At 40.6% G+C, this 23,758-nt stretch overlaps 1 protein-coding gene across 1 annotated transcript; it reads right to left on the reverse strand.

Moving 5' to 3' along the window:
- Positions 1 to 708: 708 nt before the first annotated feature.
- On the reverse strand, positions 709 to 23,376 carry IRF5 (interferon regulatory factor 5). Its single transcript, XM_075273880.1, has 9 exons — positions 23,166 to 23,376; positions 11,209 to 11,459; positions 10,606 to 10,795; positions 10,412 to 10,452; positions 7,683 to 7,716; positions 6,936 to 7,238; positions 6,046 to 6,435; positions 2,637 to 2,755; positions 709 to 1,350 (listed from the first exon to the last, which is right to left on the reverse strand). The coding sequence occupies exons 2-9, from the start codon at positions 11,380 to 11,382 to the stop codon at positions 1,114 to 1,116; spliced, it is 1,488 nt and encodes a 495-aa protein (XP_075129981.1). The 5' UTR covers positions 11,383 to 11,459; positions 23,166 to 23,376; the 3' UTR covers positions 709 to 1,113.
- Between the last annotated feature and the right edge of the window lie 382 nt (positions 23,377 to 23,758).

Consider the following 23,758-nt stretch of genomic DNA (forward strand, 5'->3'; position numbering starts at 1 on the left):
AAATATACTTTTCTCAAAGAGCTGTAGTCATGCTTGTACGTTGGCTGGTATTTTTTTTTTCTTAATTCCAGACAACTTTTTAAGCCTCCATTCACATGATGATCTTCTTTAAAATTAATGGCTCATAATTTACCTTAACATTAACAAAAAAAAAAAAAAAAAAACACACACACAGCACAACAACAACCTGGTTCCACCAAACTAACTTGACATTTATTCTTTTTGAGGTGTAAAACTTCGTTGTCAGAAGTTTAGACTAAAACGTAGAACTGAAAACCATATCCAATTGTATTCTGCCCCCCTTCTAATTCCTACACATGTATTTAGCATTTGAGCAGAATGTATATACTTGCAGATACAGGATTTCATCATAAGGGTGCATTCACACTGAGTAAACGCTAGCTTATTCTGAACGTAAAACACGTTCAGAATAAGCGGCGTCTAAAGCAGCTCCATTCATTTCTATGGGAGCGGGGATACGAGCGCTCCCCATAGAAATGAATGGGCTGCTTCTTTCACTCCGTGCAGTCCCATTGAAGTGAATGGGGAGTGCCGGCGTATACGGCAAGCTCTGCTCATGCCGGAGCGTACACGCCGGCACTCCCCATTCACTTCAATGGGACTGCACGGAGTGAAAGAAGCAGCCCATTCATTTCTATGGGGAGCGCTCGTATCCCCGCTCCCATAGAAATGAATGGAGCTGCTTTAGACGCCGCTTATTCTGAACGTGTTTTACGTTCAGAATAAGCTAGCGTTTACTCAGTGTGAATGCACCCTAAGGGTGAACATGGCTCACTGCTATATGAATGTCAGCCTGACAAGTTCTACAAATCATAGAGGATGAATAAAAAACATTGAGCGATAGTTTATAAGTCACAAGTTTCTATAGTTTAGCAACCGCTGCAAAAAAACAGTTTGAGACATTATTCCTGAGATTTCCTGCAATAGAAGCAAGCGGATACGGCATCCATGGCAATCACGTTAGCACACAAAGCTTCTCGGTGCTTTCTTCTTCTATGTTAGATGAAGTACATTTCACTGAAATTCTTTGGTTCAGTAACAGTATCCTCACAGTAAGCCCAATACCACATTCTTCTCCATCCAGGAGTCTTGCTACTGCATGTTTCCGGTATGCATAGGCCAGGGGCCAGAGCCGGCATTAGCTCCTCCTCCATCGGGGTCCATAGCTTGGGCTTGCTGGCTTTGCCACAGCTGATGAAGTTCCTTAAATTGCTCTACCATCTTATCTTTTAGGTCTGGATGTGAAATCTGGAGCTTTATACTGTCTGCAGACCAGGAAGATTCTCCTGTGAAGATTTCAGATAGTAAGCGGGCAGCCACAGGAATAACCTAAAAGGGACGATATAAAGAAAAAAAAAAAAAGAAAAAAAATGGGACAACAGTGAAAGAGATGTTATCTTTATGTAAAAGGATAATTGCTACTCATATTACTTACTATATTTGGACATATGGGTTCACACCAGTGCCTGAACTCCATTTTCATGTCATGCAGAGTCTGGCCATGAGCGCCAGTGATCATTTTATGCTCTCCGCAGCGAAACAGTTGTTTTTTTTTTGTTTTTTTTAACCGGACACAGAGTACTGCATGTCCGACTCTGTGTCCGGTTTAAAAAAAAAACAAAACGGTTTGGCCGCAGAGCACATAAGACGCTCACCGGTGCACACGGCCGGAGACTTTTCAAGCCAATTCAAATGAATGGGCTTGAAACATGCCAGCAGGTTTCCGTCTTCTGTCCTGTTTTGTGCAGGAAACGGAAACCTGCAGAACGGACTCCCGGGCGCAGATGTGAACGAGCCCTTCGAGGGATTACCCCGTTCACATTCCAGCTCTATGCATCAGACAAAGAGTACTCGCAAGCAGAAAGTCTTACTTTGATGGACTATTTATATATTATATGGTCAGCCATTCTCTATATGCACCATGTAATATTGCATTTCTCCCGCAGTGGCAGTCGCTGAAGGAGAAAATGTATAGCTAGCCAAATCTTCCATCAGAATCAGCTATCACAGCAGCAGTTCTTATATTAAGAAAACAAGGATGAGATGGCGCAACCCCTTTAACTTTCTATGATGACCCAGTGCCATGATGTCAGCATGCCCCACCTGACCCAATTATTATACTCTGAAGAGACCCCAGAGAATAATAGCACTTCCAGTTTGACCTGTAATAAACTAGAAGTCCCAACCTCACAAATATTAATCAGAAGTACTGGTTTGCCCATCTCTTATCATTATAATCTCTTAATAATTTTATGGGAGGAATATGCAAATCTGTCTCCCAAGATGGAAATAGGGAGACAGTGTCTCTGTTATGCTGCCCTCCATAGGATTGGTATAAAACCCACATTATGCAGTAAAGGCTTCTGGGAAGTCGGGCATGTTGTTCAGGGTGCTTCCTATAGAGGGCAGCATAACAGAGGCACTGTCTCCCTGTTTACATCTTGGGAGATAGATTTGCATATTCCTCCCATAATCCCTTGCAGTGGAGCAATTATGGCTGTATAAGTCTCCACACACCTAATAGGTGGTCTCTCCATAAGGATGGACATTATCCCCATTAATAATTTTAGGAAATGATTTTAATGTTAGAAAATACATTGTAACATGTTCAGTACCTGCACAGTGATGAGTTTTTTCTCCTTGGGTTTTCGATCAGGCCATTCCTCCCCAAAGCAGAAAAATATTTCATAAGGAGGCAGTGCATTGGTCTGTCCTTTCTGGCACGCAATAAGTTCTGGGGGCAAGAATACAAAAACTTCCATTCATTTTCTTCTTTTCCATCAAAATAGAATGTTACTAACTGGAGTTAAAATGGCTTTCATCTTGAAGCTCACAAATAAAGAGTCAATGTGGACATATCCTGGTGCCGAGTTCTAATATATAAATGACTACTTAAAGCATAACTAACCTTGTGGACAACTTTTGATTTTCTGGACGTATTTGTCATTAATAGATGCTGTAATATACTTTAGTAACAAATTTGTCTGAGATAACAGTTTGAAGTGACCCTCCCCTCCCATCATCTTATCTACATCTTACAGTCCACACTCCATACATCTTAACATTCAGCGAGAGGCAGAAACAGCTCTCAATACAGAAGCAAGGAGAAGAGTGAAAAACGCAGGATTTCACAGAAGGGGGACAACATTTATTAATAAAGTAGATTACTAAATGTAGTAATGAGACAAATACGGACAGCAAATCAAAAGTTGTCTGAAAGTTTAGTAACGCTTTAGAACATTTGAAAAGGAATTGATCACCACAGTTATGCCCCATAAATCATCACCAGCCCTTGGCAGAGCATCTCACCTATTGTCCAGTGTTACAGCACCTTTCCTATAACTTGTAAATGTACTTTTATTCAGCATTTTGCAGTCATAGGGATGGAGAGCAAGCTCATGAAGGCAAGCGCCACACACCCCATCTCCTTCTTTCAGCCTCCCATGGCCTCTGTAGCATCAGAACTACTGGCCAACGAAATCACATGCCTGCGCAGTGCAATTGAAACTTCAGTCTGAGGCCCGGGTATATATATATCAATAGGAATGTGCCGGGTGCTGTGTGACAAGGTTCAGGCTACACACATGCACACTCGCAGACCAGAACTATATCACAGAGCAACTGGAGCATACACAGTGCTGAACAGAAACTGGGGATTACTACAAAATGCTAATCTGCATAATGAATAACAGTTGTTTTACAAGTCACCTGGCGAAGGTTTAGGGTACGGACCCACGTGCGGAAACATAGCATTTTTGTTGCAGGCTTTGCTGTTTTTTGGGGTTTTTTTTTTTTTTTTTTTTTTAACCAAAACCAAGATTAGCTACAGAAGAGATTGGAAATATATAGGAAGTGCTTATATTTCTGCCTTCTGCTAAACCCACTCCTGGTTTTGGCAAAAAAAAACAAAACAAAACAAAAAAAAAACACAGCCTCATGGGGCAAAATCATGGGTACAGATTGCCTTTAAGGCTGGTTTCAGGTAACTGCAACTACCACATTCCTTGGTTCATCTGAAATGAAAACACAAACCTATGGTGAACTAGGTTTTCAACATATGGATCATGAAATTTGAGGTTTAAGTCTTGTAGCCACAACACAAACACTAAAATGGGACCATCTTAAAGAGGTTGTCCGGTCTCCAGGTCTCCCAGTGTGGTCCAGTCTTGCTGCTCCTGTGTTTTATTTTGGTGGAAATCCCCATTGTATGTGACCGCTAAGGCCAATCAGTGGCCTCATTGAAGGACATGGGAAGTCACTACCTGTGACATCCAGTGTTCTTTCCTTAGGTTGCTGATTGACTTAAAAGGGAAAGTGATACGAGACGTTACAGTCAACAAGGTTGTCTGGTATATATATATATATATGTATGTATATTTTTATATCCTGGACAACCTCTTTAAGCTTGTATACAACCCAGCTTCCAGTGCAGAACTGCTTTGGACAGAATAGCGATAAAAGATGAAAAAAAAATAAAACCTCTTAAAAAGTAAACTGACAACCTGCAAGTTCAACAAATATTGGCAAAAATCATCATCAATGTAGATTACAAAAAGAATAGAATAGTCTTTAAAGAGGACCTTTCATCAGATTGGGCACAGGCAGTTCTATATACTGCTGGAAAGCTGACAGTGCGCTGAGTTCAGCGCACTGTTGGCTTTCCCGATCTGTGCCCCGGGTAAAGCGCTATCGGTCTCAGTACCGTAGCTCTTTACAGTCAGAAGGACGTTTCTGACAGTTAGCCAGGGACGCCCTTCTGCCCGGCAGCGCCTAACGCGCTGTACAGTGTGAGCGGGGAGGAACGCCTCCTCCCTCTGCTCACACAGGAGAGGGAGGGGGCGTTCCTCCCCGCTCCACAGTACAGCGCTATAGGCGCTGCTGGGCAGAAGGGCGTCCCTGGCTAACTGTCGGGACCGATAGCGCTTTACCTAGGGCACAGATCAGGAAAGCCGATAGTGCACTGAATTCAGCGCACTGTCAGCTTTCCAGCAGTATATAGAACTGCCTGTGCCCAATCTGATAAAAGGTCCTCTTTAAGAACCTGTATCAAGTTTCGGTTACAAAAAACTTCAGGTCCTTAAAAGGGAAAGGGTCATCAAAATGGTTGATTATGTAAACAATATTTGGTCATATAAAAGCACATCACTAAACCCTGCAGAGAAAAAGCTCAGGCAAGATGGCGGCCCTCAAACATGTACAGATGTATTGCAGTCTATGGGACTTGGGGCTTTAATAGAAAAGTAAAATATTACATTAGGTATCTCTGTGTCTGAAAACTACTAGTGCACAAACTTATAAAAATATTTTCCCTGTATGGTAAACACTGTAGCGGGGCAAAAAAAAAAAATGTGACAAACCGACATTTTTCACCATTTCACTTCAATAAAAATTTGAATGAAAAGTGATCAAAGCAATAGACATTCCCCAAAATGGTAAAACTAGAAGGTACACATGGCCTTGCAAAAAAAAAAAAAAACAACACATTATGAATTTTCTTCCCAGCTTCCCAGTACATTGTTCTTCATGATGCTGACATTTATTATTCTGTACAATTTGTCCCACAAACATAGCCCTCATATGACGCGGAGAACAGAAAACACCGGCGGGAAGGGGTTAAATATCAGAAACAATATTTTTTGCAAAGCTCAATGTAGGATACGTATGGGTGCAGTCAGACTAAGTCTGCAGTGTACATTGGACAAAAAACCAAATGTATGGCTTTGACACAATGTATACATCCAACAAATGCCTCCCATGTAAGTCACTGTATGGACATATTAGACCACTTGTAAATGCCCTCAATGATTTGATATGTAGCATTAGGTCTCAATAAATCAGATGTGCCTAATGAAGAATAACTGATTTGCTGCCACTTTGGATAACACCTTAGTGAGACTTTGCTCATTCTACAATACAGGATGAGGATTTGATAAGGCCGGAGACAGAACGGTTTATTCCAAGCACATTCAGTTTGGTTATTATGTTAACAAATATACAACTTCTAAAGTGAAGTCCAGTTCTTACCATTTAGAAACATCTCAAGGCTGAATACTTTAATTTTCTTCTCTCTTTCGATGGGATTTGGTCCACTTAGGTTGGTTGCACATGGTCCAGACCAGAAGACCTTGCACTGGCACAAACGAATAGCATATATATCCTGCCCTTGAAGAGTAAGAATAAGTCCTCTGTCCATAACATCCAACAGATGGTTAGTGTAGAACTTCTGTTTCTCATTGTTGATTTCCTCTGTTCCAGGAAACCGGACTTGTTCCAGAGTAGTAGGACCAAACAATTCCACCTGCTCTGGTGTTGGCTCAAGAGTACTGTAAAAAAGGCGGCAACCATGAGGGTTACTGACTGTCATCGCTCCTACTTGCTTCCCTCTATACAGGAACTTTATTTCCAAGTCAGTCACTGTAACAAGAAAGTAAAAATACAGTAAAAAGTTGACCCAATATTCTTATCCTATACTGAACTAAGAGACTGCAATGCAGAGTTACTGTTCATATTCCCTATGATTTTCCTGGATGGACCATTAAGTAAGTCCTAACCACACATGCGAGATATATGCCCTTTATCATGTGTCGGGGCTTATGAGTTCAGAAAGGTGACTTCTACATTATGACACTGGACATACTCATGCGAGTCTTGCTCAGCTAAACAAGTGTAGCAATCTAACATGGCTTAGGGTCAATTCACACAGAGGAAAATGGTGAGGAATTTCAGCACTGAAAAAAAAGACCCACCCCACTGACTTCAATGTGTGCTTTTTCTGCTAGCAGTCTGAATGGACCCTCATTCACACAATTACATCAATAAAACTAAATCCTAATTTTATAAACATAATAAATGATCACTGAATATATGATTACATCGCCATATTAATTGTACTTTGTGCTCATGCTATTACTCACAGGGCAACATTTGGGGACTAATCAGCAAGTCAGGTATGCCTTGTTCAATGGGGGCCGTCATCACCCCTGGTATAGGAAGTGTCGGATCTTGAGCAGGCTCCATACTTCCTGCAGGAACCAGTTCTGAAAGAGGAATAACTACTGGTTGTGGCACCATGCCTTGAGGAGATACTTCCACCCCTGGGAACCCTCCTGGGGCAGTTGGTTTTATAGCAGCGTCGGTCGAGGACAAGTTATGCAAGAGGTTTCCACAGGGGTTAAAAGCAGGCTCTGATTTAGGCCAGATGTAAGGAGGCAGTGGATCTGAAGGGGGTAGAAAAGAGAAATTACTGGAATCAAATAGCAAGGAAATGCAAGGAAATGATCTTGAAGAGGAGTAACATCGACATGCAAGATGAAGCAGTAGCAGCATTACAAATCTATTATAACTCACCTGTTTTGCGCATATTGTGTATTTTATCAATATTTAGTAATTACATGAGCGCATACAGAACATGTGCAAGCTGAGAACAGCAGCAATACTGGAGACTGCTTTGTTTTCTTTTGTTTTTTTTTTTTTTTTATAAATAGTTTCAGTCAAGCGGTCACCAATTTATATGACATATTTTGTATGACTATGGAAAAACCATTATTAATATGCAAGCAATTCAGTTAAGGAGTTCAGTTCTCTTGTTAAAATGGCTTTTCTAGTATGGGTTAATATACAAATGGCTTAGTAAAGCAGTACAAGTGTATTTGTGGACTTACCACTAATATCCAGCATTGGAAATATCTGGTCAATCTGAAAAATAGTGAAATACATATAAGAAGTGTATACAGATACATTTGATATACATATTAATAGAGATGTTATAATAACTTCTAAAGGCTTAAGTAAAACACGGGCGCTCAAAACAACTTTCTACATTAACAATCCTAGAACACACAGCCTGGACATCGGTGATTCTTCAGAAACGAGTCAACTACTGCAGACATCTGATGACTACAGTAACAGTGTTATACTGTGGACCCTGACCTCCCATTGGCACTGTAGGGTCAGCATGTTGTGTGAGGTGGGCCACATACAACATCTCATATGCACCTGAATGATTTGCGCCTACTTAGCTTGTTCAGCTAAAGTGTCTATATGTAGAGCACGGTGAGGTGGATTGTGTGCAGATATCCTCCTAAGGGCCCGTTCACATCTGCGCCCGGGACTCCGTTCTGCAGGTTTCTGTTTCCTGCACAAAATAAGACAGAAGACGGAAACCTGCCGGCATCTTTCAAACCCTTTCATTTGAATGGGTTTGAACAGTGTCCGTCTGTGAGCGCCAGTGAGCGTTTTATGTGCTCCGCGGCGAAACAGTTTTTTTTTAAACCGGACACAGAGTCGGACATGCAGTACTCTGTGTCTGGTTTAAAAAAAAAAACGGTTTAGCCGCGGAGAGTATAAAACGGTCACCAGTGCTCACGGCTGGACTCAGCATGACAGGTTTCAGTCTTCTGCATGCAGAAGACGGAAACCTGATAACAGAGTCCAGACACTGGTGTGAACCTAGTGTCAAATACATACTTATTATTGCCAATCTCTATTTATAAGCGAGTTGCCATCGGACAACTAAAAAAAAAAAGTAGACGCCAGCAGCATTGTCAGAATGTCACTTGGTACTGTATACAAACAGGCACCTTCATGCAATTCTGATTTATAGTGAATGAAAAAAATGCAAATAAATGTATCTTATTTGTTAAAAGCAGGAGCCAAACAAATTATATGCACAAAACCTCCCAAAAATTAAGAGTTCAGCATGTTCAGAGTTCATTCATATCACTATGGCATAAACCCGTATGCATGTGTCTTCAGAAAATCACCAGAACTTTAAAAGAACAAAAATCTGCTTTGAAGCTGGAAATGTTAAAAAAAAAAAAAAGTATCATCCTATAAAATGTAGGGATTACACACCATGAAAAGTAAGTGAACCCCTAAACCCTATATGTTTTGAAAGTAGACAACCTGAAGATTACAAATGTCTCAATGGGTCATCAATAGCCACATCTACCTTCATGCAACTTTGTGACAAACATAAAACTTTTTTTCAAAAAAAATGCACTAAAACACATATTTGCACCTAAATCTCATGTTCAATCTCACATTCATATGCAAAATACATTTAAAATAATAGCTTAAAGGTGTATACAATGTGTATATATACTATATGTACCGCAAACATCAACTACAACAAGAGCTTGGACTCTCAAAAACACGAATACAGAAGACAAGCAGGATTTTGCTGTTATTCACTAATATGTTAAAAATCTATACTGCACCTAGCAAACTGACACCAAAATCTAACTTTTTTGAGATTGCAAAGCATACCGTATATAAAAACACAACTTAATGTTTCATATATACAACTACTTTCATGTAGCTTTGCAACAAACAAAGATTGCCAGCAAAAACTGGAAGGAAAAAGCCTGCATGGAATATATTGCTGGCTAAATGGCTTGAGGGCTACCATGCCGACGGAGATTGCTTGGTGGGACTTATAAGGGTTGTGATGTTAAAGTGTAACTAAACTTTCACACAATTTTTGATGTTCTTGTAAAATGTGTCATTAATACATTTTGCAACATTACTTTATTAACAAATTTTGGTTAATTTTTGTGAAATCCTGCACTTCATTCTTTCCCTTGCTTCTGTATTGAGAGCGGTCCCCTGCTTCTCCCTATGTATGGAGTACGGGCTTGTGTAAAATAGAGAGAAAATGAGGGTAGGGGAGGGTCACGTCAAACAGTTTTATCTCAGGCATTATAAAAAGTGGAACCTTGCTTTTGATGTCATAGGACACCAAGTCTGTAGTTCTACCTGTATTATTTCTAGAGATATCACTGGTTGAAAACACAGTCAGGATTGGTATATTTAGATGCAGCTATGGCTTCAAGCTGCCATAGCACCAAACAAATTCCACAATCTCAAAGCACAGGACCTATTCGGAGGTGGGGAGAGGCGGCAGGAGTAAAAGCAATGGAACCCCTCAGGTGCCATGGTCAGATGTAACCATTGAGGGGTTAAGTGCAGAGACTCCACTGTTATGGCACCCGTTCATTTCGCAGCTCGAGGAAGGTGCTGAGTTTTAAGGGAAAATAGAATTAGAGGAGTCTGTTAAAAAAAACAGAATCACCTGAAACACTCTGGGAAAAATTAATTGAATTGACTTCTCTAAATATGCAAATTAGCAGGGCATCACCACTGGTCTCATTGCTTAAAAAGCTAAGCCCCCCTCTACCACCCTCCGCCCCTTCTCTGATTAACAGGACCTGTTAACAAAGCTGAGCACGGTGAGGAATAACTGGTGGGGAGACACTAATGGATTGTTCGCCCATAGAAAACCACATATTAAAATTAGTATTTCTCTAAAACACTGCAAGTCTGTTAGAATAGAGACTGTTGAAAGATTCCCTTTAAAATGCTATATAAACTTAAGCATAAGGACGGTTACCTCTTCCTCTTCATCACATCCAATGTCTTCCACCAAGTGCTCTGCAAAAACAATATTAAGGTAGTTATGGGACAGTGAATACATAGTATGGCCACTTTACTATGGAAAAATAGTAGAACTGAATAAAATACAATGTATGCAAATGAAACAATTCTCTCCATTATCGTCATCTAGGCCGATGATTTGGCCCGTACCTTCATTCTGTCCTGGGAGATCGCATAGCTGGTAGATCTTGAATGGCTGCATGGGAGTTTCTTTGGTGCCATCATACAGAAGCTTGAACTCTCTGCTTTTGTTTAGAGCACAACGCAAATTTGCTTTCCATTTTGCAGGGTCAGGTTCATCTTTTCCCTCTTGATATTTCCCAGTTTCCACGGCCCAGGCCTTTCAATAGGGAGAACAGCAAAAGATTGTCAAGTTAAAGCTCACTTTAAAGAGATCACATGCACAGTGATAGTCAGCAAAGTTTCTCAACAGCTCCAAATTGAAAAGGTTACGTAATTCCTTGCTTACATGTTGGGAAGGATAATGGGCATTTTTAATGGATTATTGAATACAGATATTATACCATGCGCTATGATAATGTTCTGCTTCTTTTACATTGCTAGACTAAGTAGTTCTACCACGTCACAAAGAACAAGACAACATCCATTTGGACCGTGGAGGGAAACAACTGCCTAATGCTGTAGCTAGACTCTAGATAATGAAGCCAGTAATATTATAATACTACATAAATCTGTGAATGTTGCACTTATATCTCCTTCTAGTAACAGCGAATTTTAACTTTTTTCACCAACCTTAAATATGGTGTTTTCATCATCTTGTGTTGGTACATGTCGAGTTGCATGACGCCAGGGTATACGAAAGAGCTTGTGATCCTGATCTTCCCAATGTAAGCCTGGGTATTTTCCACTGTCCACCTGTGTCACCAACCATGGCTTAAGACGAATTCGTCGAGGGTGAGTATTCATGTCCACGTGCCACACAATGGGCTATTATGATATTACGATGGAAATAGTATATAACAGCCACATCATCATATTTTGTCCTGAAAAGCAGCAAAATGAAAACTAAGACTCAAGCCATTCATCTAGCTATTAGATTATTCATTATGTTATTAAAGAAGTACTCCGACAAAAATCTTATTTTCTGGCCTGTTAGGGTGGGTTCATACCAGTCTTGGCTCTCTGTACAGGGATTCTGTTCCCTTCTCTGCTTGAGAAAAGAGCTGCTTGCATTTTTCACCATTTTTGGACAGCGGGTAACCGCTTTTTTTTAAACAGATTAGGTTTCTGTTTGATGTGAACTTAGCCTTAGAAAAGTAAATGATGTATACAGTAGTGTAATCTTAGTGGTGGCTAGATTTGTGAGTTATCCACTTTGTTAGAAAAACTGATTTCCTGTCCACACATAAGAGAATGAGTCAGAGTCAGAGTGTTGCTCACATGATACTCCTGAAGCACAGAACATGGATAACTCGCAAATACAGACACAAGCAAGAGGATTATTTTCACTAGAATTTTCATCCTACACTCAATAGGCCAAAGATTAAACATTTTTTTGTGGGACAGCCATTATAAAGCAGTTTTCCCCTATCTCCCCCTCAGCAGCTTTGTTTGCTGTTTTTTTCTACTGACTTCCTGTATTTTCCAACAAGCTGGTGGGCAGCTTTGATGGTTTGATGGACAAGACACTATGAAGTACCTCAGTAGATATAGATATTGTCTTTACAGTGAGAGATTATTTATCAGAATTACTAGAAATCTAATAGAAATGCAGTGAGTCACGACATCTGATCTGCTATTAAATACAGGGTGCTTTGACAACGATGTCTAAACATTGGGAGGAATAATCTCACATAGCAATGCTGCTTCATTTGCCTTCTAAAGCAATATATTTAGGAAAACTCTTGAATTTACATAAACTAGCAGTACAGATAGGATCATTGAGATGAAAATACCCCTTTATCAGTCTATAGAGATTAGTCTGGAGAACAGATAAATAAAAGTCATAACACAAAACACATATCCCTCTATAGGAGATAAAATATATATATATATATATATATATATATATATATATATATATATATATATATATATATATATATATTTTTTTTTTTTTTTACACACTTGCCTCTCTGCAGTGGCGTAACTAAAGTTAAAGGCGTATTCCCATGAACATAGTCATATCTATACTTGTAGATAATTAAACATTAAACATTTTTGCAAATAGTAGTAGTTAAAAACTCTGCAGAGTTTTAAAGATTTTCTCTAACCATCTTAGTGGTGACAGTCTGTTGTCTTGATCGGTTGCCAATGGTAACGACCACCAATGCAGAAACTTTCTTTGGTCTGGGACTTGTCAGGAGCCCAGCCATGATTTTCTTATTGTAGCTGGGTTATCAGGCAGGAATACTACATGTATCAGAAGATATCCCGGCCACAATAAAGAAATCATGGTTGATTTTCTGACCTTAGAAAGTTCCATTCATGGTCATATCCACTGGCAACCAATCAAGACAACAGCTTGTGACCACAAGATATTTAGAGAAAATCTTTAAAATTATGCAAAGTGTTTAATCACTTATATTTGCAAAAATGTTTAACTTTTAATTATCTACAAATTTAAAAACCGGTATGTACATGGGAATACCCCTTTAACTAAAGTCTTGGGGGCCCCAATGCAATCTTTTGTCCAGGTGCCCTCTACTTCCCTACAGTGAATTCTTGATAGTGATTAGGAGCTTAATCATCCTTAGTGTGGTTAGTGTAATCTGTGGGTCTCCTTGGCTTATGGACCAAATGAAAGCTGTAATCTCAATACTGATGCCAAAGCTTATGGGCCACCTAAGACTCCAGGGCCCCGGTGTGACTGCATCCTCTGCACTCCCTCAAGTTACACCCCTGCCTTTCTGTTGAACTGAGGATTCAGCAGTGTCCAATCGACCCCGTTCGCTTGTTGATCTCCTGCCCACAATGAGTATGCTAGCCAACCAGTGACTGAGAGGCGGTGATGTTCCATTTGAACAAAGAATGGCTGCCTCAAGTGCAGGTTGATATTAGGGACAACAGGGTCCCAAATGAAGACTGCTGGATCCCCAGTCAGCCGCAGATGTGAGTATTAATATTTCTGATTATAATCCTCTGCAGGGGGAAAAAAAATAGAGGGGAAAAAGGAATGCAGTGAGGAAAAAAACAAACAAAAAACCTCCCCACCAAACACTGCTTTTGATGTAAACTGTATAATAAAAAACTAAATTTTTCAAACCACTGTATTTTAACCGGAATGAGGCAAGTCTTTATGAGCCAACATATCTGATGCAAATAATGGCATAAAGCTACTCCAGTCTCTAGCTAGTGTAGGTTTCAGCCCCCGGCACATAGACCACTTCTTTCCAAGACACATTTACTAAAATACTTATGAAACTATATTTTCTAAAATAATTTTACTGCATATTATGCCAAAAAGGAATACCAGTGTAACAAACAACACTCTTATATTCCTCCCCCCATCCCCAATGCGTCTTCAAGGCCAAAATGAGCAATGTCCTACAGAATCATTTTCTGGCATCCATACACTGGTTACTAGGGTACTACAGCACTACTAAGGTGTGAATCGATGTCTACCAACAGAAGAGCTACCAGAGGAAGAGATGTTAGTGCCTTCAAGAAGGGGCAAGTCATTGGATTGCATCAGGCCAAGAAATCGACCAAGGAGATAGCCGAAGTAACTGGTATCGGACAGAGAACTGTTCAGCGTATCATACAAGCATGGCGAGATGGTGGAGAACCCCCCTCCAACCGTGGAAAGTGTGAGCGTAAGACTACACTCGAAACTCGAGGTCGTAGGTCCCTAAAGCAACTGGTGAAGAATAACCACCGGAAAACCACCTTTGAGCTCACACAGATGTTCAACTTGACGGAGCGACACATTTCGGAGCGAACAATGTGACAAGAACTCAAAGGAATGGTTCTCAACAGTTGTGTCGCCCCACGAAAGCCATTGGTGACAGAGACCAACAGACGTTGGCGCCTGTCATTTGCAAGAGACCACAAGGATTGGACCCTAGAGCAGTGGAGAAAGGTCATGTGGTCAGATGAATCACGTTTCACATTGTTCCAGAGTGATGGTCGTGTCCGGGTGCGACGAGAAGCACACGAAACACTGGAATGTGCTGGAAAGGAACCTGCGCTGTCACTCACCACCCCCAACGAATCTGCATAACTTGGGCTCCCTGATACTCGAGAATTGGATCAAAATCCCTGAGTCTACACTACTGAACATTATAGACTCCATGCCGAGACGGATGCGTGCTGTTATTCGTGCTCATGGTGGTCCAACTAAATATTAATACTCGCGACTTTTTTTTGGCCAGGCAGTGTATATCCACATGACTAGAACAGCATAAGTTTGAGGAGGTTTTATTTCTTGACACTCACATAGATCCAAAGATATACATGGACGGACTCATAGCTATGGCACACCACTTCTGTGTGATTAAAGGAAACTTGTCAAAGTTTTAGAAAATCTAAGAAACTATTTAGCGATGCTCAGTCTACCATCCCCTGACCACAAATATACTTTATAAGGCCCTGCATGCTTTATTGGTTACACACACATATATATATATATATATATATATATATATATATATATATATATATATATATATATATATATATATATATATATATATTTAGATGAGAACCAACATATAGAAATCTCATGTGGATCAGTTTCATCATGTGCTCTCTGGGGATTCCCATCAAACAGACAGTAAGGATAAATAAAATGACACTATAAAGTCAGCAAACGTTCTCAACACCAACACAAGAACAGAGAACGCACAAATACGTGTTGAAAGCTATATAGACTATTATTTTTCCCCCACAAGGAGGGGACTATATAATAATGTCCTGTTCTTGCTCATGTCTAGTTCATAATACTTTTAGATCTCCAGAATTTAGTACCGTGTAAGCTCCCACTGCTAAGAGTGTAAAATAATCTAGTCACTGATAATATATTACTAACCTCAAGAGTCTTCCTAAAAGGTGGTTTACTCACAATCACCATTTAACCCCCAAATGCATTTACCATCTAGCTACATGACAGGTGATATAGCCAAATAATGATAAATGGCTTAAATAAGCTTCTGTGAATGAATAAAAAGAATAAATAAAAATTGACATCTACCCACCACTGGCAGCCCAACCAAAAAATGTTGCCCGTCCATGACTACATCTTCCGGTAATGTCCCATTCTGCAGCCAATCACTGGCCTCATATGAAACCATCCACACGTGGCATGTAAGCAGCTGGTCTCAGTGAGGTGCCATCTGTGTACAGGTCACCACTAAGGTCAGTGAATGGCCACTAGAAGTGACCTGAACAAAGATGGAAAGTTACAAATATAAGTCACCATGGACCTACAACAGAAGACCTATACATGAATGCTTTGTTTACACTATTTGAAGCATAGTAGACATTTTTTTAGTCGAGCTTGACAATCCCTTTTAATTTCAATCTTGTTACAGAACACGGGCACTGCATGACAAGACAGAAAGAGAGAATGCTCAGGGTAGAACAGAGAAAGCTATAGAAACCTCCTACACCTAGGATACATACCGTGCAGTATTCAGAACCTGTGCTCCAGTGAAAAGGGACTTTACACATTTGTAAAAATACTATTTTAGCAAAAGGAAATGAAACTGAAAATCCTCCATTCAAAACCACAAAAATCGGGCAAGAGTCAGGTGCAGAAATATCTGGTTCAGATCATTTCAAAATTGCAAAAGCCCTCCCAAAAATGTATTTTTTTTAATTTCAGATTTTGAATGGCTCAAATAACTATTGTTAACAAAACTCCAATGCTTACTTACATTTTAACCCTTCAGCGATCTAAGGGGGCGTGCACACTTGTGCCGGTGTTCGGTATGCCATTCCACTGGGTTTCCGTCCTCCGCCCCAGTGAAACTGGACAGGGGACGAAAACCCGGCGATCAGCTTTAAAACCTATTCACTTGAATGAGTTTGTAAAGGTGACCGCCTGCCCGCGGGGAAACAGGTTTTTTTTTAGCCAGACACAAAGTCGGACATGCAGGACTTTGTGTCCGGCTGAAAAGAAAAACTGTTTCTCCGCGGACACCAGCGGTCACCTTTACAAACCTGTTTTTGAGAGGTTTACGCCGTTTCTCATGTAGAATAAAGAACATAGAGGTGATTACAGATGTGACAATATAAACTGTGCATATTATTATTTTTTTTTATTAACAAGGATTGGGGGGGGGGGGGGGAGAATCTGTTTTTACTTTTCTTCTGTAGAACGACTTAGGTGCTGCAGTCAGCATTGACCATAGCATATAAGGGTTTAAATGGAAAGCAAGCTGATTGATAATAAAGTGGGAGGATATAATGAACAAAAGTCCATGGTATCCCCTCTGCTGGGGTTATGTGAAGTGACATGGACAGGACAATAAAATCATTTTCCTTTCCCTTCACACTATAATGTGTTCTGGTTAATGTGAGTATATGCAGGCCTTCTTTAAAGGGGCTCTATCTTTGGGAAAAGTCATTTTTAACTAAGCACATACTTGCATAGTCTTTAGAAAGGCTATTCCACACATACCTTTTGTATGTAAATTGCCTCAGTGGTTATTGACTGAGACCTTTTTTTAATTCATATGATAATTAGCCTCCAGGGAGCACTGGAAGTCTCAGCAAGCACTGTCTCTGTTGTGTGCTGTGTATGAGAGCAGGGAGAGGAGTCATCATCATCAGCAGTCTGTGCTGTACACTCAGGAGAGAGACAGTGCCCAGTGAGACTTCTGGGGTGCACACTGGAGACTAATTAGCATATGAATAAAAACAGGCTAATTCAAAAACTACTGAGGAGATTTACATACAAAAGGTAGTTGTGGAATAGCCTTTCTAGGTTATGCAAGTATGTGCTTAGTTAAAAATGACTTTTCCCAATAATAGAGCCCCTTGAACCTGCTTTAAAATGTCTGCTCCCTCTGCAGTCTCCCTGAACATATCCTGTTTGAGGTGAACTGTAACGTACTTTGCTCACACAACAAGCAGGATACCTTCAAAGGTATGGTGAGAAGGTTAAAACAAAGGTTAGCATACTTGTGGCATGAATGAACGTGTCATTTGTCAAGCTTTGTTCTTCAGCTGCAGTTTGTTACCCAATTTTGGTGCTGTCAAAGGACCAGGTACTCTGACGTTTTAGGTCCCGATACATCTGGTGCAAGTTATACAGGAAATTCATACCAGTCCCTGACTCACGTAGAATTCCTTTCTGGTGCAAGGACATGCCAAAGCCTTCGATAAATATAATTCGTGCCTCGCGCCTGTTGGACCTTTTACCAAGGATGGCTTGTGAAATGCCAGTTTTAATACATCTTCTCCATTGTGTGGATATGCAGTATGCATTTTTTATTTCCATTGACTGTTTGCAGTGCCACCCTCCTAGATGTTTTTTTTGGCGAGATTTATAACTGGTGTGTCTGTATATGTACATACATATCAACTCTGTGTGTGTCAAACTGGCATCATACTATATTAAACGTTTGTACATTAATCTTTTTCCCTAAAACACTAGGCCAGTATTCCTTTTTGACACTTGTACAGTATGACTAAAATACTGAGTGGATATACAATGCAGAAGGGGTTTTTCTTGTGCGTCAACTAGAGGAAGCTAGTAGAAAACTGCCATTATAATAACTTTTAGAAACATGTCTTACTGCTCTATGAGGCTACATTGACGTCACATTTTTTCTATCTATTTAACAGATCCACTAAAGATAAATGCAAATGGTTGCAAACAGAAAGGCATCAATTTTCATACAGTTCAACAATGTTAAAGATCAAAAGCATAGTCTATCATTCTTTCGGGTCAGTTAGGTCTGCTAACTAGATTTGGAAAAACAGATAAAAAAATAAAATGCAAAGTATTTTTGTGTAGGATTTTACACACACATTGTTATACTTCACAGCTGTGTACCTCCTGTTATAAACAACTTTTCATAGGTAAATAGTACATGTCAAAATAAACTTTGTAATATATCTTAATAAGGAGATCTGCTTCCTTCACCACTTATTAAGCTGTTGTCCTGCTCCTTATCTTTAATCTTACGGTTTACATTATAGCTATCTCTGTATTCAGCCTCACTCATACGACTTTAAGGAATGGGGAGGAGGGAGTGGGGTTATCTTGCCATCTGGTCAATGTGCTACCTCATTCTGTGTGCCAGCAGTCTCTTCTACCACTTAGAAGTGTTAGGTGAAGCATAGAAGAGAGTAACAGCAGCGATTATTATAATGACTTTCCTAATCCCACTCCCCTCTTCATAGACTATATGGAGAAAGTAACTGCCTTAAAAGTGCAGAAGAAATCATATAGTACACATCAGGTTTCCCTTGCTGTACCCAAGTAATTGTTATAGGGGGGCACCTTTCTCCCGAGAATATGCTCTACATATAGTGGTATTGTACTAAAGTAAAGAGGCTTTGGATAAGAGTTTACCATCTTACCCAGTCTGTGACTGGAATTAATATAACAAAGACACCAGGGAGGTGTTATTAGATAAACGTATTGAAAATATCATCTCAAAATGTCACACTGATTGTTCCATTGCTAAGAAAAATAATGAAATCAAACAATAGCATCTACTTGGAAGAAGCCCACTCAGGATATATATACCGTCAAGAGAAGGCTGAATTGGTACACGACTAATGAGAAACATTCATCTATTCTCTCCGCCAAACATACTAAATTCCTACACGTTTGTTCCCTATTGGAGGAATATTCTATCCCTTCTCCCTAGAATAGGCTTTTGCTTCCCAAATAGCTACTACCATCCGTTCTGGTCAGGGTAGACCCCTGTTGTTTCGTAGAAATAACCAGCTTACCCACCCCTCCCTCCTCCCTTTTCCATGTAGTCTCCTTCCTTAGCTCTACTCCCTTTTCATTGTTAGACCCCAAAGTCCGATTCGTTATTTGTGGATTTCAACCTGAGGTCTGCAGATGTGCTTATCTAATCCTCTGGTGTGTGGAACTGTGTGCAGATGCACGTATCCAGTCCTCTGGCATGTGGTACTGTGTGCAGACGCATGTATCCAATCCCCCGGCGTATGGTACTGTGTGCAGACGCGCGTATCTAATCCTCCAGCGTGTGGAACTGTGTGCAGATGTGCATTTTCAATCCTCTGGCGTGTGGTACTGTGTGCAGATGTGCGTATCTAATCCTCTGGCGTGTGGTACTGTGTGCAGATGCGCATATCTAATCCTCCCCCATGTGATACTGTGTGTAGATGCCTGTATCTAATCCTCTGGCGGTGGTACTATGTGAAGACATGCGCATCTAATCCTCCGGCGTGTTGAACTGAGCGTGAGTGAGCGCTACCATGTTAGAAAGGATCAGCATCCCGTCAGAGTGAGATTGGCTGCAATCTGTTTACATGACAGCTAGGAGCCAATCAAAGGCTCCCAGGCCTGTCATTATGGCGTTTCTATTATACGGTGCCATAGGCTGCCTGTTACACAAGTATTTGGATTTTATAATATACTGCAGTATATTGTAAGACTGATCAGACCCATTAGGGCTAAAGTCCAATAGGTGGTCTAAGTAAAAAATAAAACATTTATAAAAAATACATTTATACAGTTTCAAATCTCCTCTTTCCCCAAGTCAGATATAAAAACAAATATCTGCATTAACCCCTTCCCACTACAGGCATTTTTAAGTTTTGGTTTTTGCATCACCTCCTTCCAAAACATATAACTATTTTTTTTTTTTTTATTATTTTTCCATTCAGAGAGCCATGTGTTAGTACCATTTAATATTCCCTAAAAAGTACTGGGAAGCTAGAAAAAAAAATGGTGTGGAATTGGATAAAAACTGCGTTTGTACAACTTTCTTATTTGCTTCGTTTTTATGGCATTTACTGTGCAGCAAACATTATATCACCTGTATTTGATGGGTCGATACAGTCCCAGGGATACCACATCTATATAGTTTTATCTACATTTTTAAGCCCTTAAAAAAAATAAAATACTTTGCAAAAAAAAAAAAAAAATTTTTATTACACGTTTAACTTTTTATATTAAATTATTATATATAATATTTCTGAGTATGGGGGATGGATAAGGCATCCCTTTTTTGCAGGGCCAGGTAATACTTATTAGTTATACTATTTTGGGGAATGTTTATTGCTTTGGTCATGTTTTATTCAAATTTTTAATAGAGGCAAAACAGCAAAAAAAAAAAAAAAAATCAAAAAAAAAAATCAATGTGTAGATACCTAATATAATATATATTTTATTTTACTTTTACATGTGTAATTAACCCCTTAAGAACACTGGATATTTTGTATGGCAACTGTTTTTTTTTTTCATATTTTCTTTCCCAGTCTTTCAAAATTCATAACTTGACAACATAGCTATGTGAGAGCGCTTATTCTTTGCGTGTCGAGTCGTACTTTCATTTTGCACCGTTTGGGAGTACAAATAATATTTTGATTAATAGCTTTTATTAACGTTTTTAGGGGGTCCGTGTGAAAAAATCCACAACTATCAATTTATTTATTTTTACTCCATTTTTAACTTTTGCACTGCAGCACATCACATATAGGCTCCCTATGTGTTATAGGGAGCGACAGTCCGGAGGCCATCAGGCTGCCATGGACCCTGACCCTGTGATCTTATTTGCGGGAAATCCAAGGAATGGGGGAGCGATCTTGCCACTAGACCCCATGGATGTTGTGATTACCACTGATCATCATGACATCTGAGGGGTTATTCATTCGTCTACAGGCTGCCATGGCAAAGGATCACCAGCCTGGGAACATGTTCCAGGGACCAGTGATCCTCCCAGGTCGTGCTGCCATGAAAATTTTGTCTGAGGCTTGTCTGGGATTCAGTCTCAGCTCTAGATTCCAGGGCAAAACAACTTTAGACTGAGGCCCCACGTTGCAGAAGTGCAACCTTTTTTGTTGCAAATTTTGCTGTGTTTTTTGAGCCAAAGCCAGTAATGAATTGCATAGCATGAATAGCATAAGGTAAAAGTATCACTACTTCCTATATATTTCCCATTCCTTTTGTAGCCATTGTTGACTTTGTATAAAAAAAAACCATAAAAGCAAAAACTTGCAACAAAAAAAAAACCTGCATTTCTGCACTATGGGGCTGTAGTCTTAGGGTTGGTTCACACTAGTGTTTGTATTCCGCCCGCATGGAGACCCCCCCCCCCCCCCGGACGGAATACAATCGCAATTGCAAGCGATGTGCTTGCTTAGCACATGTGCGATGTGCTTGCAAAGCACATGGAGCCCATAGACTATAATGGGCTCCATGTGCTTGCCGCGCACTGCCCGCATGAATGAATTGTGCGGGAAGTGCGCGGAAACCACACAGAGCTCATTATAGTCTATGGGCTCCATGTGCTTAACTGCACAGTGCTTGCATTAGCGTTGGTATTCCGTTTGGGGGGGTCTCCATGCGGACGGAATACAAAAGCTAGTGTGAACCAACCCTTACCCTCATTTTTATATGACTAGCCCCCCGTGGATGGATTGTCAATATACTGAGCAACTATACTATGAAATAATCACTTTAAAGAGGGCGTTCCAACAACTGGTTTCCCATCTAGACAAGAAATAAGATGCAGATCACCTCATCGTCACAATTTTGGATTTTTTTATTTTTTTTTTTGTTTGTGAATCTGAATGCAATGGTAACACAAAAACTGATGGGGGTCTGTGTGTGCTCACACAACATTCTGAACTGCACATTGAAATATTCTGATTTGGGACAATGAATCAAGATAAGACTTTCTCTACATTTGTTTCCACATTGACCAAGGGTTTGTGTGAAAAACCACATGTATTACCCCATTGAAATCAAGGGGCGTGTGTGTAGTACAAATTCAGCTGTCAGTCTCCGTCTACAAGACAATCGCCATCCTCTGACACCAGGTAGGTTAGACCACCAACTCCTCTATTCTTCCAGAGCCCAACATGGTCAGTCAGAAGCAGTAAGATCCTCTAATTTATTAAGAAGCTGAGTAAAGTAAATAAGTGACACACTACGCATATAACTATACCATAATATTATTGTAAAATACTTAACCAGAGTCCTTCACCTTTCTATGCTCAGACAACACTTGGTCATCATCTGAGATTTCCTTAGACAGCAAACTTAAGATGAGACAAACCTGCACCCATTTGTATTTAGCCTACAGCCCTTCCAGGAGGACCAATGGAGGATAAAATATCATTCTCTGGCATTTGGGAAATAGCGTCACCCTGTCACTGGTAAAGACAACAAGAGAGAAGCAGCCGAGGATTTCACATGGGCTCCGGCCATAACATACTTATAGCGACAGCAGAGGTATAAGGAACAAGCCCCTGACCTCACTGGCTGTAGGATGGGATGGGCACTGACATCTTCTCTTGTGTAATCCTGGGAACCAGTATTATCTGGCCAATAGCAAAGCCCTTCCCAGCTTTCCGGAGGTCCTGAATGGCATTTCTGCAACCAGGAAACTGCTAAATAAAAAGGTAGACGTGCCATTCAGAAACCTTAGAAAGTTAGGTAACCTCAGCACTGGAAGAGATCACACAGTTTTTCCAGGCGGGTATATGGAAGGAACAGCTGAGGAGAGTCTTTGGTGTAAAACCTACAGTGTTCATAGTATAAAGGTGACAAGTGAGACTACACAGTGTCTTGCGGCCCACAGAGGAGCTGTTACCTGTCCGGGGGACTTGGAGGAGGAGGCGGCGGCGGTCCCTCAGCTGTCCCTCCTGGGAATCATACTGCAAGGAGGTGAGGGCTAGGCTCTGCGCTACACACAGCGGAACAGATGCGGCTCCGGCACATTCAGCAGCTCGAACACAACACAGCTATAAACAAAAAAGCAGAAGCTGCAAGTGAAAGCAGAAGGAGGGGGCGCTACTTCCTGCTCCAGCCTGCTTGTCAGGGAGAAGTGCAGGAGGGCAGGGACTGGGTTACAGGTGATAGAAACCCCTCCCTTCCGGAAGTGGTAGCGCCCGAAAATCGGAGCTGGGTATCTGCAGGCTGCGGAGTAACTTGTGTATGTACCCTAGCACTGGTGTGAATGGCTGCAGCCTGTGTAGTAACTAGTGTATATGCCCTAGCACTGGTGTGAATGGCTGCAGCCTGCGGAGTAACTTGTGTATGTACCCTAGCACTGGTGTGAATGGCTGCAGCCTGTGTAGTAACTAGTGTATATGCCCTAGCACTGGTGTGAATGGCTGCAGCCTGCGGAGTAACTTGTGTATGTACCCTAGCACTGGTGTGAATGGCTGCAGCCTGTGTAGTAAC

Source organism: Leptodactylus fuscus, chromosome 5 (assembly GCF_031893055.1).
Source record: "Leptodactylus fuscus isolate aLepFus1 chromosome 5, aLepFus1.hap2, whole genome shotgun sequence".
Lineage (NCBI taxonomy): Eukaryota > Metazoa > Chordata > Amphibia > Anura > Leptodactylidae > Leptodactylus > Leptodactylus fuscus.